The 15,534-nt window shown below is 39.1% G+C and overlaps 1 protein-coding gene across 1 annotated transcript in view; it reads left to right on the top strand.

Moving 5' to 3' along the window:
• arhgef3 (Rho guanine nucleotide exchange factor (GEF) 3) overlaps positions 1-15,534 on the top strand; it is a 31,496-nt gene that overhangs the window by 2,235 nt on the left and 13,727 nt on the right. Inside the window, exons 2-3 of the mRNA XM_084542467.1 lie at positions 4,698-4,764; positions 10,648-10,710. Of these exons, the coding sequence (XP_084398593.1) occupies positions 4,698-4,764; positions 10,648-10,710 (130 nt within the window). The remainder of the gene's footprint in view (positions 1-4,697; positions 4,765-10,647; positions 10,711-15,534) is intronic.

The raw sequence follows: 15,534 nt of genomic DNA, 5'->3' as shown, positions 1-15,534 counted from the left end.
AGTGTTTAGCATCACCGTGAGTATGAATGGTAACTCTCTACAGGACCTTACTGTTACAATCAGCAAGTGTTGAAAGGAAATATATGTTATCAAATTCTAAATAAATGATTAACTGGAGTTTTCTAAGTTAGAAGAGGTTGAGCAGAATCTTTCTTGGCCTTGTGTTACATGATGCACATTAATTTGTCCTTAAATCACCTCTTTTGGTAACAAAGATCCATGTGGACGGTTGGAAACATCTTGGTCATCTTCTCCTGCTGAATCAGATCAGTGTTGGAGATAATGCTGGGACAAAAAACGTTTCTTCTTCTGTTATATTTCTAGCAGAATATATGCTTCACATGAGCAGAACTGTTAGTAAGGTGCTATAGTGATGTTTCAAAGTTTCTGACAATTTGAAAATTGTTCTGCTGTGAAGCCTGAATGCCAACAGTCACTATCTCCTCCGGTAAGACTCTGATGGTGGCTCTGTGGCCCATAGATCAGTTTGTCAGATGTTAGATTTTAATATGCAAACATAAACAACCATCTGTTGAACGTACGTTGGTGTTCAGCCGTAGCATAAGGCTGTGATCTTGGGAGGAATGTGGTTTTGCTGCTGTCGAGGAACAATGAAGATGTTGTTCAACTGATGTTTGTTCTGCTGCTTTGTTCTGTCTCCTAGTCATCATGTTTCCATCTGCAGTATGCTGCTCTGCCGGTTTATAGGAGACGCCTCTGTGTGTGTGTGTGTGTGTGTGTGTGTGTGTAGTCTTGTTTTAGAGGGTTAAAACCTGTTAAGACTTGGTTATAGGGTAAGGTTTGGAGAGCTCAGGGTTAGGGCAACGGGCTAGCAGATGCTATTTGAGGGCTGGAGTGGAAGCTCCTCATAAAAATAGATACAAGAGTTTGTGTGTGTGTTGTAATCTGTAGAAGTTCCCCGTTCAGACCTTGAGTTCCAGCCACCACTGGAGATTTGATCTCAGTTTCTTTGTATGAAAATTAACAGCAACATCATTTAACGGTAGTTGTCTCTAATGGATCTCTCCCTACCACTGGATTCAAACCATGAACAGATGATTGTTGTGTGGGTGTGTGTCATGACTTGGGGAGGTGATACATATTTTGGAACAAGCTGTACCTCTCACCAAAAGCAGACTTGTTAAAGTTATTATTTATTTATTGATCTCCACCCTGATGTTATTTCAGAGACAAAGCTTAGATTAGAACCGAACCTTGTTTGAAGCAGAGAAAGTAAAAAAAACAATCATGACTCATGGTGTGTTCACACTATCATTTGGAAATACAGAGCAAAATTTTATGAACTAACAAGAATTCGGTGTTTAGATTCAGAAGAGAAGCGTCGTCATTGAGTCCCAGATGAAGGCATGAGCATAGGCAAGAGTCCAACCTGAGATTATGGAACCACAACTCCTCTGTAATGTAGTAAATAAATTACAATTGATTTTTTTTTTACTTGCAGTGGATTTGCAGTTGTTTTTTCAAAGGAAACACCTCAAGGCTCAACCACACCAGTCTGTCGTCAAATAACTTGTTTGTTTTGGAAAAAGTAAAGAAATTATCTTGTCATGGAGCTTTTCTAAAGTCGAAATAGTTCAGACTGATCTTCAGACATATGATCAGCCTGGAGATCGTTTAGCTTCTGCTCATCCTCTGACAGACGGAGCAGCGTTTCCTCTGCTGTTTCCTGAATGTTGTCCTCACACCATGTTCAGTATTTTCTACAGCAGGAAATTATATCATTCAACCTGCCGAGCACAGTTTTTATACACTCACCGACCCCTTCATTAGGTACACTAGTAAACTCATTCTAATATAACAGCCCTCCACTAAATCTTGTCTTCATGAAGGTTCTGGTATTCGGCATTAGTTTAAAATAACTGAGAGAGCTGTTGATTCAACTGTGTTTTCATTGTAGAGGGTGTGGTTTGAAGAACTATTGAACTGACACATGTTCTTATTATTTAGACATCGCCAGCAGGCTTGGCTTAATATCAGCACCACAAACTCCATCGTCCAAAACGATCGTCCAGTTGAATTACTACCTTTCTGACTGAACATTATAACAGTGAAGAAGGAGGATTTACTGCAGGATTGTTACATTAGAATGAACTAGTGTACCTAATGAAGTGGCAAGTTCACATTATTTACATTATCTGTTGAAGTGTGAATTGAAGTTTGTTGTGTTTGCTGACGTGTCACTAAAGTTTCCGTCAAACAACTGATCTAATTTCGCTTTTCAAGCTCAGTGTGGCGTCTCCGGCTAGCTTCCAGGCACCTTGGCAGTGCCTGACTCCATCTAACACAGCTAACTCAAAAAGAGGTGGAGCGTGAGTTGAGCTGAGGCTAAAGAAACTTCAGCCTCTTTCTGAACACTGAAAACTGAACACGGAGGAGAGATATTAAAAACAGATGGGGGGTGAAGGACTCAACAGGAGAGCAGAGGGACGCACTGAAGCCAAACACACCTCTGATCTGCTCTGTAGGAGCGTGTGTGTGCACTTGTAAATAGCGACGATGTGGGGACTCGCCTCACATTGGGGACATAAAGGAAGTCCCTTTAACGTCAATACTAAAATCTTTTACTTTGAAGGCTTGGTTTGAGGTTAAAGTACAGCCAGTTGTAGTTATGTGGTTACGGTGAAGGTCTCTAGGAAATGAATGTAAGTCAATGTAATGTCCTCTGAAGTGATGGAAACAGAACTGTGTGTGTGAATGAGTGAATACAGGGAGGGATGATTTTTACGACTGGAAAAAAACTCGCAAGGAATGAATGAGTCACACTTTTAAACATATACACTCACACAAACACATGTTTCTATCTTTGTGGGGATCCTTCATTGAGATAACGTGTCACTCAGTGTCGGGTAGTGGGATGGTACAGTTTATTTATGTAGTGAAATTCAGCTTTATCCTCTACTATTAATTCACTGTAGTAATTCAGAATGTGATATGTAGCCTGATACTGATTACCAGACATACAGCAACATGTGGATAAATAGAGAACCAGCACTTTTCCACATAAAAAAAGATCATCAAAGCACGCCTGAGATGTGTGCACATCTCTGCAGCGTGAAGTCTTCTTCTTCTTCTTCTGTCCTTCTGTTCAGTGTATTGATGTTTGACGAGGTTAAAAAAAGGAGAAAAGTTTCCTGGAGACAGCATCAAGGAGAAAAATATTCCAGACAGGGTTAGGGAGTTGATGGCGTTGGACGACCAGAACATTTCTGGAGTAGAGAACACGGGTTTTCTGGAGCTCAGTTACGAGCTACCGTCTCCACACTACATTCATTTTGACAGAACTATTTATTGGACCTAATACAGGTGCATCCAGGAGAACACTAGGAATAGAAGAAAAGCCTTTATGAATCTCCAGGGGAGGACAATTTGTTTATTTAAAATCTGATTTGGACTGGGATTTAATACTCAATACTAAATGTCCAGGATAGGATTGTGGGTCAAAATAACTCGACTGAGACATCCCTATAAGGAACAGCACCAGTTTTCAACAGTGTTTCCTGAGTTGACCGAGGGCAGGAAACAGAACAGGACTGGTGTCCGTCTCTGTGTTATTGATTTACTTCGGACTCTTTCACACAGTCGTGGTTGTGAGATGGTGTCTCCAACTTTCTGTTTCGTCCTTCCTTTTTTTTTTTATAGACTTGGACTGTCTGTGTTCTTCTAGCTCTTGGATAGGCAGACACTTATTGTCATTTATCCATCATTTGCTGAGTTCCTTGATGTTTCTGGTTGTGTACACTTGCGGTCACACCTCAGGTTGGAGTGTTGTCTTATGGTCAGCTACTAGTTTATAGTTACTGAAGCAGTAAATACTCTTTTTTGGAGCCTTAAACTATATTCCCATCTATGTAGAATATATTCATGGAAATGTTAACTTTATTGAGTTGGAAATCACTGCTAGAACCTTTCATCCATGTCAAGGTTTGTTCAGGGTGTACTGACCACAAGAAACCACTAGGTGGAGCTTTACTGCAATAAACGAGTAAACTGTAAGTTGTAGCCACACAGAAGAAGAAGGTGGACAGCGTTTTCCACATTGACTGATTTTCCCCTGAGTAAAAATCTGTGCATATCCTTATATTTAAATAAAGTGACAATGAATATTTTAAAAAATCTAGGGAAATAAAATAAATTTAAAAGTCAGTCACCAAGGAAACCAAAAAATAAAAATAAATAGTATTTTGTTAGAAATATCGTCATATACAGTGTGGGCAAGTGACTGCTAATAGAAATTATTTTCATTGTTCACTAATCATTTAGTTAATCTTATTTGATTGTTCTAAACAAAAAAATAAGTTATTTCAATATCATATGAGGGAGAGAAAGAAAAACAAGAAGCTGGGTTTACTTGAAAAATAAATTAAATAGTTTTAAATATTCCAGTTGATCTTCTGTTGATCAACCTGTGGATTAATTGACTTATCAGTGCAGCTATAAAAATTCATCTCAACTCATTATATTATATACAAAAACAGCACGTGTAATAAACATGTCAACATACATGCCACTCATATAAAATAAATTAGGTGATAAAATAACAAGAAATATAAAATTGTACTTATTAAAAATCACACACTAAGTGCAGGATGTTTCTCACTTTTACCCATAAAAACAAATTCTGAATTAATCTTCCCTGTCTGTTTGTGTCCTCTTCCTTCCTTCTTTTCTTGTTTCAGGTCGAGGCTGCAGAAGAAAACCTCCTCCTTTTCTCTTCTGTCTCCTGATGGCTGGTCCCTCAGAGGGGTAAGAACAAACTGATTCATTTTATTCACTACATTAACCTCTGCAAGAACTCAGTTGCAATGACTCAATTATTAGATGATACAGTGTGTTGATATTCCAGCCCCCCTCGACCCTTCACAGGACAAACGGTTACAGAAGAAGAATGAATGAATGAATGAATGAATGTGTTGATATACATATTGCTAAAAACATGTGTCAGAAAATCTACAATGTGCTCCTTAACAACACATTATTAGTTATATATTAAATGTCTGTCGCCTAAAGGTGGTATTTGCAAGCCTTTTGCTTATTACCAAGCATGGTTGCATCATATGCTTGTTGCCTGCCTAGAAATGCTGGTATCTTGCTTATAGATGGTAGCTGCTAACCTTGGAATAAGTTATATTATTCCAATATAGTGTATAGCCTATGGATGCTGTTGACTAGCCTTGGAGTGCTGGTAGCTAGTATATTGATGCTAGTTGTTGGCCTAGGGATGCTCGTCGCTTGGTATGGTTGCCTAGCAATGCTGGTACCTTGCCTCGATGGTAGTTGCTATAGCCTAGAGATGCTAGCCTTGGAATGCTGGTTGCTTACAAATTCTTGTGACTAGCTTAATAATGCTGGTAGGTAATTGTCTAGGAATTCTAATTACTAGTATATGGATGATGGTCACCGCCAAAGAATGCTTGTGACTAGCCCAGGAAGGTCAGTTATTAGCTTAGGTATGCTAGTGACTAGCCTAGGGACACTAGCTAGTGCCTTCTAATGGCCAATCTTCATTAATGTTCTTAGTCTTCTAGCATCAAGTTGGTGCAATAACTCCACTTAGTTTCCAGTCCTGCTCTACAAATAGCATGCTAGCTAGCAGAAACACTGTGGTCTGAGCTACTTTATTTGTTGCTCTGTTTTTCTTTGTAAAGAGTTTTGTTTTTAAAGTTGCTATATATATATATAAAAAATATTATTATTATTATTATTATTAGCATGTTAGCATTCTGACATTAGCATTTTGCGCAACACAGCTGTCAGAAAAAAGAAATCCCAATTACATTTTTTTAAGGCCAAGCTGACATAGTCACTTTGTTTTGTCTGACTAGCATGAATTTAGTTCACTATCACATGGATGAGGAATATGGAATATATTTTAGACTGTTAAACATCAGGTTATATTGCTTTAAAAATGTAATAATTCATTACTGAAATAGTGGCAGAGACATTTTCTCCTAATTGCTTTCAAGGGAATGATATTCTCTAGCCTAGGCTTGCTTACTGCTAGGATAGTAAAGCAGTAAAGCCATTTGCTCATCTAAGGAGGCTCTTGACTAGCCTAGGAATGTTGTTTGCCAGAATATGGAAGCTAATCATTAATCAATGAATGTGACTAGCCTAGAAACAGTTAATTGCTTGGCTAGGGATGTTACTGGCCTAAGAATTGTAGTGACCAACTGAATGAGTCAGTGACTAGCCTACAGTTGCTTGAAAAGTCAAATACTTAAGTTTTTTTAGCCACATTTAGAAAAATAACAGTCATCATATGAGGACAGAGGACATAAAATATAAGATCAAAGTTGCAAAATAAAGGATTTTTTTCCTCGTGTTGTTTGGTGTGGTTAGGGATAGGGCATTGAATGTACTTCACTTGTCATGCAATATTGTCTGATCGACTGGCTCTTATCAATCAGTGATTATTCTTTGCGCGTCAGTGTTTGTGCCACCATTGTCGCCATGTCTCCTGTAGGTCCTAATTATAGGCATCTTGCCCCCCCCACCCCCCAGTTTCCTGTTTGTCCAGTGGGAACTGAGTGGACACATACACAAAGACATTGTGAGGGGGGTTCCTGTTCCTGAGGGTCTGTAGATCCACTCAGAGTGGCGGCTTGCACTGTGCCTGAGGAGGTGAAGGAGGACGAAAGCAAGTGGAGAGACGAAGGCAGAGAAGGGTTGAGAGGAGACAAGGAGGTGAAGAAGACAAACTAGAGTTTTAAGGAAGAAAACGATGTGGGACACAATGTGACTGTAAAGGAGGTGATTCACAGGAGGTGAGAGGAATAAGGAGAAGCAAGTGTCGACTGGGATGTGAGGAGGAGATAAAAGACGGAGCGCTGATGTGACTTTAGGGTGAAAAGAAAGTGACTTGGAGAAAGAGGAAAAGAAGAAAAAAGAAGAAGAGGAGGAAGAGGAAGAGGAGCTCCAGAGTGAAGTGACTAACTGTGCTTGAGGAGCAGATCAGATCCTGATGATGGGTTGCTGTCTGTTTGTTTATTATCGGGTGAGTTTGACCTGACCTGTAGGTTCACCTCCCCACAGAGCAACCAGAGGATGTGGTTTGAACTTGATTGGGAGGCATTACCAGTAAAACAAAATGTATGCCACTAAATCTATTCTTAAAAGAGTACGTTAAATCAAGAATCAAAGGATGAATCCAGGTCATCGTCAGCTTGTTTTTAGCTTTTTTCAGCATTTCTTCTGCTTATATCCAAAAAACGCTTCAGAAAGGCAACTGAACTTGTAGAGTTTCAGTTGACTGGGGAAGCTGTAGAGTTTGTTGAAGAAACCATTTGAGTCCAGTTGCCCTTGTTTTCAGCTTTTTTTGGTTCTAAGAATCAAATTAGCAAATTTAGTCGTTCCTGTGTATCTTTGTCTGGTTTCCCAATTATTTGTTCTGGACACAGTTCTGTAGAAGAAACAAACATTTTGGGGGAGAAAGTTGGCCTGAAGTCTTTCCATTGGGAACTGATTGATGAACTGAACTGATGTCTACATTTTTACATATGAATATAAATTAAAATTGCAAGAAGAGATGTGAGAGGAAGTATTATGTTGTTCTTAAGAGCGGTGGCGCCTGAGATTAAACCTACTGTATAAAACTTAAAGGTTCTATTCAAAAAGTGGAATAAGAGAAGTAAATGAATGACTGGACTAGCCCAGAAGCCAGACTAACTTTCCACCCCCACAAATTGTTTGGGTAGAAAAGTTGGTCTGGAGTCTCTCCATTGGGAGCTGAAGATTTGATGGCTGGATGGATGGATGGATATATGGATAGAAGATTGGATGTTTTATAGATGGAATGATGGAATGATGAAAAGATGGATGGATGGAGATTGGATGGATTGATGAATAGATGAATGATGGATGTATTAATGGATGGATGGAAGGATGGAAGGATGGATGGATGGATGAATAGATGGATTATAGATGGAAGGTTGTTGATGGATGGAAGATTGGATGGATGGATGGATGGATGGATGTATAGAAGATTGGATGGATTATAGATGGAATGACGCAACGATGAAAAGATGGCTGGATGGAGATTGGATGGATTGATGAATAGATGAATGATGGATATATTAATGGATGGATGCGTGGATGGATGGATGGGTGGATGAACAGATGGATTATAGATGGAAGGATGTTAATGATGGAAGATCGGATGGATGGATGGATGATTGATGTTGGATGGATGATGGATGGATGAATAGATGGATTATAGATGGAAGGATGTTAATGGATGGAAGATCGGATGGATGGATGATTGATGATGGATGGATGAATAGATGGATTATAGATGGAAGGATGTTGATGGATGGACGGATGGATGGATGATTGATGATGTATGGATGGATGGATGGATGGATGGATGGATGGATGGATGGATGGATGGACAGACCTTTTTTAAACTGTGGAGAGTCTGTAAATGTTGGAAGATAAGTTCATTGACCTTATATGGACTAGAGGACATGACACTTCCTGCTCTGGTTTCCCTAGCGACGGTGACTTAAAGGTAAAGTCTGCCAGGTTATATAACGTCCGGCCAACAACAAAGTCTCAACACAACACTGAACAAACAGCAGACTTCCTGCTATTGTTGCACTCTGCTGATCCCAACATCCTCCTTCTACTCCTCCTTTTACGTCTACCCCTGTTTTTTTACTTCTACTCCTTTTTTCTTCAGTTCTCCCCTTCTCCTCTTATTCACCCTTCCTCTCCATCTCTTCTTCTCCTCTCCTTTCTCTCCTTCTGTCCTCTCCCACCTCTCCTTCCTCTCCTTCTGTCCTCTCCCATCATGTCCTCCACATCTCTTTGACTATACCCCACGTTTTCTCTATTTTCTTCCTTTCTTCTCCTCTTTATATCTCCTCTCCTCTCTTCTCATATCTTCCCATTCCCTTTGATTATTTCCTTTCCTTTCCTCTTTTATTTTTTCTTCTTTTTCTTCTTCCGTTCCTCCTTTCCTTTCCTTTCCTTTCCTTTCCTCCCTCCTCTTCTGTCTTTCTTCTCCTCCTTATCTCGCTTCACATCCCCCTCCTCTTTTCCTTTTCTTCCAGACTCATTCTTTACCTCCCCCATCTCTGAACTTTTTGTTCCTTTGCTTTCCTTCCTTCTTTCACTTTTCCTCTCTCCTCGTTTTCCACTTCTCTCTCTTTTCATGTGACTGTAAAGGAGGTTATTCTCTCTTCTTCACTTTGAGCTCCCATTTTTTCTATTGTTTTTTCTTCTTTTCGTCCTTCTTCTCCCTCCTTCTTTCTTCCCATTGCTTCACTTCCTCTCCTCTTCTTGGCTCGTCAGGTGTTTCTGTCATTTCTTCCTGTTTTGGTCGCCGTGGCAGCGTACGGGAACTGTTTTCAGCCCGTTGCTGCACCTCCTCAGCTTTCCGCCACTTACAGTAACTTGTTGGTTGCCATAGCGACTACAGAGGTTACCTAAACAGAATCAGTTGTGAGTAGGCTAATCAAAAAGTGGATATCAGAGTTGCGTGAGCTTACAACCATATGCTGAGATGCAGTACTTTTTATTCAAATTTTCACTCAGTTTTGACTCTCAGGATTCTCTCCCTTTTCTTTCAAGTTCTTTCTGACTTGTTGAGGAGTCAGAGGCTGTAGCGGCCTACCACTGAAAAAACCTTCAAAACTGCTTCAGATTAATAGGACTAGAAAAAATACTGTAAATGGGTTGTTGCCGTAGTTACCTAAACATTTGGGGTACATAACATTTAATCCTAATTTGCACTGGGCTTTGACTCTCAAGATGCTTCCTGGTTACTGTTAAGTTGTACCTTTAGCCTGATAGGAGGCCTGCAGACATAACTCAGGGCATAAAAACCCTGTAAACTTTGCTTGAGAATAAATTGATTTAAGAAAGAAAAAAATATATTTAATTTTGGAACTGTGTTTGGACAACATATGAAGACGTCATCATGGGCATATTTCATTTTCTGAAAAGTTATGTACCGATTAGCTGAGAAAAACAATTAATATAGAGAATCTATACCCAGAGGAACGAGCTAAAAGCTGCACAGAGCTGCAGAATTGGTGTCCATCTCAACCATTGCCTGTATATTTACTAATATGCACAACGCATCCCCACTTCCCTGCATTGTCCAAATTGACGCTATTTTTTCCGGGGATATGGGCAGCACCATCTTGCAAGTTTGGAGCCAGAGTCTGCTGCGATATCGATAACCGGCCACACTTCCACTAAATGTCAACTAAAACGAAACTTATCAGAAAAAAATTACACTTGAGTATGCATCAGTATTATATTTACTACCTAAAAAATTATTTGACATGTATTTTAGTTTTTTAGTTTAGCCCAAGTCCCACTATCATGGACGGAGGGAGCTTATTACCTAAACTGCAGCCAGTCACCAGGGAGAGCCCTACATGCTTAGGCTTCACTTTTGAGGAGCTGTTCTGTCGTTGATCTTTATATAGTCTATGGTCACAACAAATTAAGCTTTCAATGATTTGGACTTGAAGCTTGTTACAGTATTGTTTATCTGGTTCAAGTAAACTTTCACATTATATTAATCTAATTTAGCTTAAAATTAAGAACATAATTTGATGCACACAGTCATCTGTTGTCTTTCTAACAAATTGTTTGCTGTGTCTTTTGGTGCTGCAGAAGAAGAGGAAGCAAGCCAGCAGAGATGCAGACTCCCTCAGTCTCTGCAGTCTGGACATCAACGTAAGTAATGTTGTCTTCTATTTTGACGTTTGTTGTTTATTTTGATTTGAAACATTCGGTTGCTTTCTAACTGATAGTGTGCTGCAGCTCAGGAAGTGATACAGTTCATTTGTCTATGTTTTCAATCGAAAGCAAAGTTTTTACATTCTGTAGCACTTTAAGGAATTTTATTATTCATTTATTTATTTATTTATTATTTATTTGTTCCAGTCTCTGTTTAGGAGTTGCGATATTTATCCGTAGATCTTTGAAATTGTATGTTGCCTTTAAATTTTCACTCAATTCCACACTGATTGACTCACAATGAACAGCTGAAAGAAAAAATGTTTTATTCCTTCCTTCCTCCTCGTCAAAACCATGCGATATCTCTGCATGCAACTGGATGGCCATACATTGGATACAACCAATCAGAACAAATTCTTGACTCAGCTGTCCACCAATTGAAGGACACTCCTTTGAGGACAACGGCATCCACATTTTAGCCAGAGAAGACAGATAATAATATTAATAATCTTTATTTCTATAGCACTTTTCAAATCACCATTACAATGTGTTTAACAAAGACAAATAGAACTCTGCAATTTTAGAAACAGCCACATAAAACAAAGCTGATAAAAACAGTTAAAACCCTAACACACACACACACACACACACACACACACACACACATATATCTATATCTATATACTATATATATATATACACACACACATATATATAAAAAAAGAGGAAAGGCTCTGAGATAAAAGTATGTTTTAAGGACAGATTTAAAGGAGATCACACAGTCAGCTGTCCTGATTTACTTAGATAGATCATTCCACAGCTGTGAGGCTCTATCTGTGAATGTGGGGCCGTTGTTGAACTGGTGCTAAAAGTTTGGTGATATAGCCGTAAAGAGCCTTAAAAGTAATCTGTAAGATCTTAAAATCAATTATAAAACACCTTGGGAGCCAACAGAGAATAAAACCAGTGGTAATAATATGGCCCCTTTTATTGGTTCACTCCTTAATCCAATAGAAATGTTGTGGAAGGACCTGAAGCAAGCAGTTCATGTGCGGAAACCCACCAAGATCTCAGATAACTGATCAGCAGTTACTGGGAACGTCTGTAACCAGAACAACGAGTAAAAAGTTGCATACGGCTGGTGCCCATTACAGTAAACTAGTAACCAGAACAACAAGCTAAAAGATAACGGATAACAGGATCAAAACATATTTGTCTAGTTACAGGTAGGTATCTGGTTGTTAACAGACCATAGTCATATGAGTTTCAGGTGTGCACCTCTCCATCAGTCATTTAGAAACTGAAGACTTGGATAAAACGTCTTCAAAAAACCCAACAAGTTGAATTACTTTCATTTCAGCTTGTGTTTTGGCGACACCATGACCTGGATGGCTGTGAACCTTCAGAGGTGGATCCTGAATCTAAAAAAAAAATCCTCCTGGAATTTCAGAAAAGTACAGAATTAGATCATACACTGACCCCTCGGGGGCCCTCCACCCTCATGTTGGGCCCCTCCTCCTCCAGGTCTTGTATTTTTAGCACAGTGCCAGTAGCTCGTTCCTTCCCGGGCGTTTCCCTTCTCTGCTCAGTTGAACACAGGAAGTCCACCCTGTTCAACGCAGACGGACAAACAGACCCCAACACACCGTTGGTCTTATTGTTCTTCGAACACAACACTGCCTGATATCGAACCTTCAATTAATTAAGCTCAGTTGTTTCTTTTTCTGCCTTATTGTGTTCTTACTGAAACTAAAGGACCTACTTGAAGTGGTTCAGAGGTCAGAGGTCGCAACAACAGCTCTGTCATTATCTGGACTTCAGATCAATAACATTAAATTAAAGGTTAATTAATTTATAAATGCACTATGTTGTAAATCCTTAATGTTTTTAGAAGTGTATACTAAACTAGAAAGTACATTTACTTAAGTACTTCAATGCAGAACTGTTTAGAGCTAGTATGATACAATCTGTCACATTTATTTAACAGCATTATATACATACAACTTAACAAATTATAATAAATGATTTTAACAACTTCAGATGACTGCATTTACTGTTGGTGCACATTTGCAAGGAAATTAAGGACACTACAGAGCCTGTTATACAAAACCATATAAATATAGCGCTCTAAAAAAGCTACGTTCACGTGGATCAATATTTCTTCAACCTGATCATTCTGATCAGAGGTGAACTGTTTACATGGAGACTGAATAAAACGATGTGATCAGATATGTGTTTACATCAAAACATCAAACACCGTAGAACTGTATAGACAAAATAGATGCTGGAAATAGAACAGAAGAAGAAGGAGAAAGAGAGAAAGAGGAGGAAAATAAAGAATAGAAGTAGGGGGAAAAGAAGAAATGGAAAAAAGAGAAAATGAAGAAGAAGGGAGGATGGGAAGGAAGAGGAGGAGAATGAGTTAAAAGAGGGGGAGAAGAAACAATAGAAGAGGAAGAGAAATGGAAAACAGAAGATCTAGAAAGAGATGGAGGAGGAGAAGGAGGAAGAGAGGAAGAGAATAAACAGAAAGAATGGATTTATTCCAACTAGAGAGAAACCAGCAGACGTGTTAAGACATCTTAACTGAAGCCATCAATCTGCTTTTATAACAGTTTATTTGATTATTTGACTGATTTATTATAAATCAGAAGGTTTGAGGACTGTTATTGTCACTCAGAGCTGTAACATGTTTGTTGTGGAGGTTTCTGTTTTGGCTCCAGCGTTATTATCGATTTCTTTCTCTACTGGTTAATTAAGACCCTCAGGCTCTCACTGTGGAGCAGAGCAGTTATTGATGTGGTTTAGTGAACCAAGAGCAAAGATTCATCTGGAAAACACATAATGAGATCAGAGACTAGAATATTCCTGAAAAACATCATCCATTTACTCTACTGACATTTTTCTTCTCTTGATTACTGGTTCAATACACACCTTGCGAAGCCAACCTAGACACATCACAGGTACAATTTATGTAATAATTATGAAAAAACGGATGACACATAAACACTTAATGTATAAACACAGTAAATTTGCACAAAATTTGCATAAATGTATATGTGTAGAATAATATATTAATGATTTTCATTTTTGATGTAAATTACAAACCAGAATATGTTGACATACAGACACATTATGACACTGTATTTCTTGCCACCTGACAGTGGGTGGGATATATCAGGCAGCAAGTTGAACATTTTGTCCTTGAAGTTGATGGTAGAAGCAGGAAAAATTGTGGAAAGATTTGAGAGACTTAGACAAGAACCAAACTGTGATGACTAGACGACTGGGACAGAGCTGCTCCAGAACTACAACTCTTGTAGGGTGTTCCTGGTCTGCAGTGGTCAGTACCAATCAACAGTGGAGATCAAGGAGAAGAACAAGTGACAGGGTCATGGACCGGTACAATTTTCAACTGGTAGACCTTGTGCCCTGCCATTCATGTGGTACCACCTACCTATGGTTAGAGGAACAACAACAACAAGTTCAAGGTGTTGACTTGACCTCCAAATCCTCCAGATCTCAGTCCAATCCAGCATCTGTGGGATGTTCTTTACAAACAAGCCCGGTTCATGGAGGCTCCACCTCTCAACTTAAAGCAGGACTTAAAGCATCTGATGCTAACGTCTTGGTGCCAGATACCACAGCACACCTTCAAAGGTCTAGAGGAGCCCACGCTCACACAATATTATGCAGTATAATGTAATGTCATGGCTGATTGGTGTGTGGTTAATTTTTTTACGGTCATATGATTTATCTTAATTGTGTTGGTTTGACATCTCAATTGTCTGTTAAACATAACAATGACTTTCTTTAGAATACAGTCGATGAGTCACAGATGAAATAAGGCGGGTTTGTCCTAGACAGTCGAGTCTCTTCCTGTCTGGGCGTCCACGAACCATGAACTGCATGATTTACAGACAATGTTGAGTCAGAGGAGAAGCTTTTGTTAGCTGACCATGAGGTGTCAGCGATCAGAGTTGATGCTCTGACTCTGACTACAGTCACAGCTTTTAAAGGAAACCAGAAAAATATGTCTAAAAATTATGTAATGTGGTTGTGATACCTGCTTCCTGCAGCTGCTCTGTGTGTTTTAAGCATTTCACTTCATAGATTTTGCCCACTTCAGATTAATGTGATGTGAAGTAAGACAAATGTCAATAATAGTCTTCCTGGGGCTGCCTTATGTCATCTTACAGTCCAAAACTCAGTGAGTACACATAGATATTAGAGAACAGAGAATCTTTGCATTGGTCTTAAAAATAACTAACGTCAAGGCTGAAATCGATAAATAATAACGTGTATGCACAAATCATAACACACACGAATAAAACAGCACTGTTTGTGGTTCTGAAACAACGGTAGGTAAAGATCCATTAGAGACAGCAACGATCATAAAACAGTGTTATAATATGATACTGCTGTTTCAGAACAATGAACAGCACTGTGTGTTGTATGTGCACTGACATGGGGACACAAGATACAAATGCCGTAAAATAATTAACCACACAAACCACAGGATTAACACAAGTGTACACACACACACACACACACACACCCACACACACACACACACACACACACACCCACACACACACACACACACACAGTAATTGACTTGAAATCCATTAGAAAACCGGGACACTGCCATGGCTGACTCCAGACTGCTCTGCCTTTAATAATTACAGTTCAGACTTAAAAGGAGGAATTTATATATTCACCTAACTTGTAAGACCTGAACTATTAAGTGAGAATAGTTGTTAAATTCTATATTTTTGATAGGTTTGGCACTGAGCCGAGGAAAATGGTGTATATCCAGCA

This window comes from Chelon labrosus (genome assembly GCF_963514085.1).
Source record: "Chelon labrosus genome assembly, chromosome: 4".
Lineage (NCBI taxonomy): Eukaryota > Metazoa > Chordata > Actinopteri > Mugiliformes > Mugilidae > Chelon > Chelon labrosus.
The sequence above is the reverse complement of the archived record's forward strand: the minus strand, read 5'-3'. Positions and strand labels throughout refer to the sequence as shown.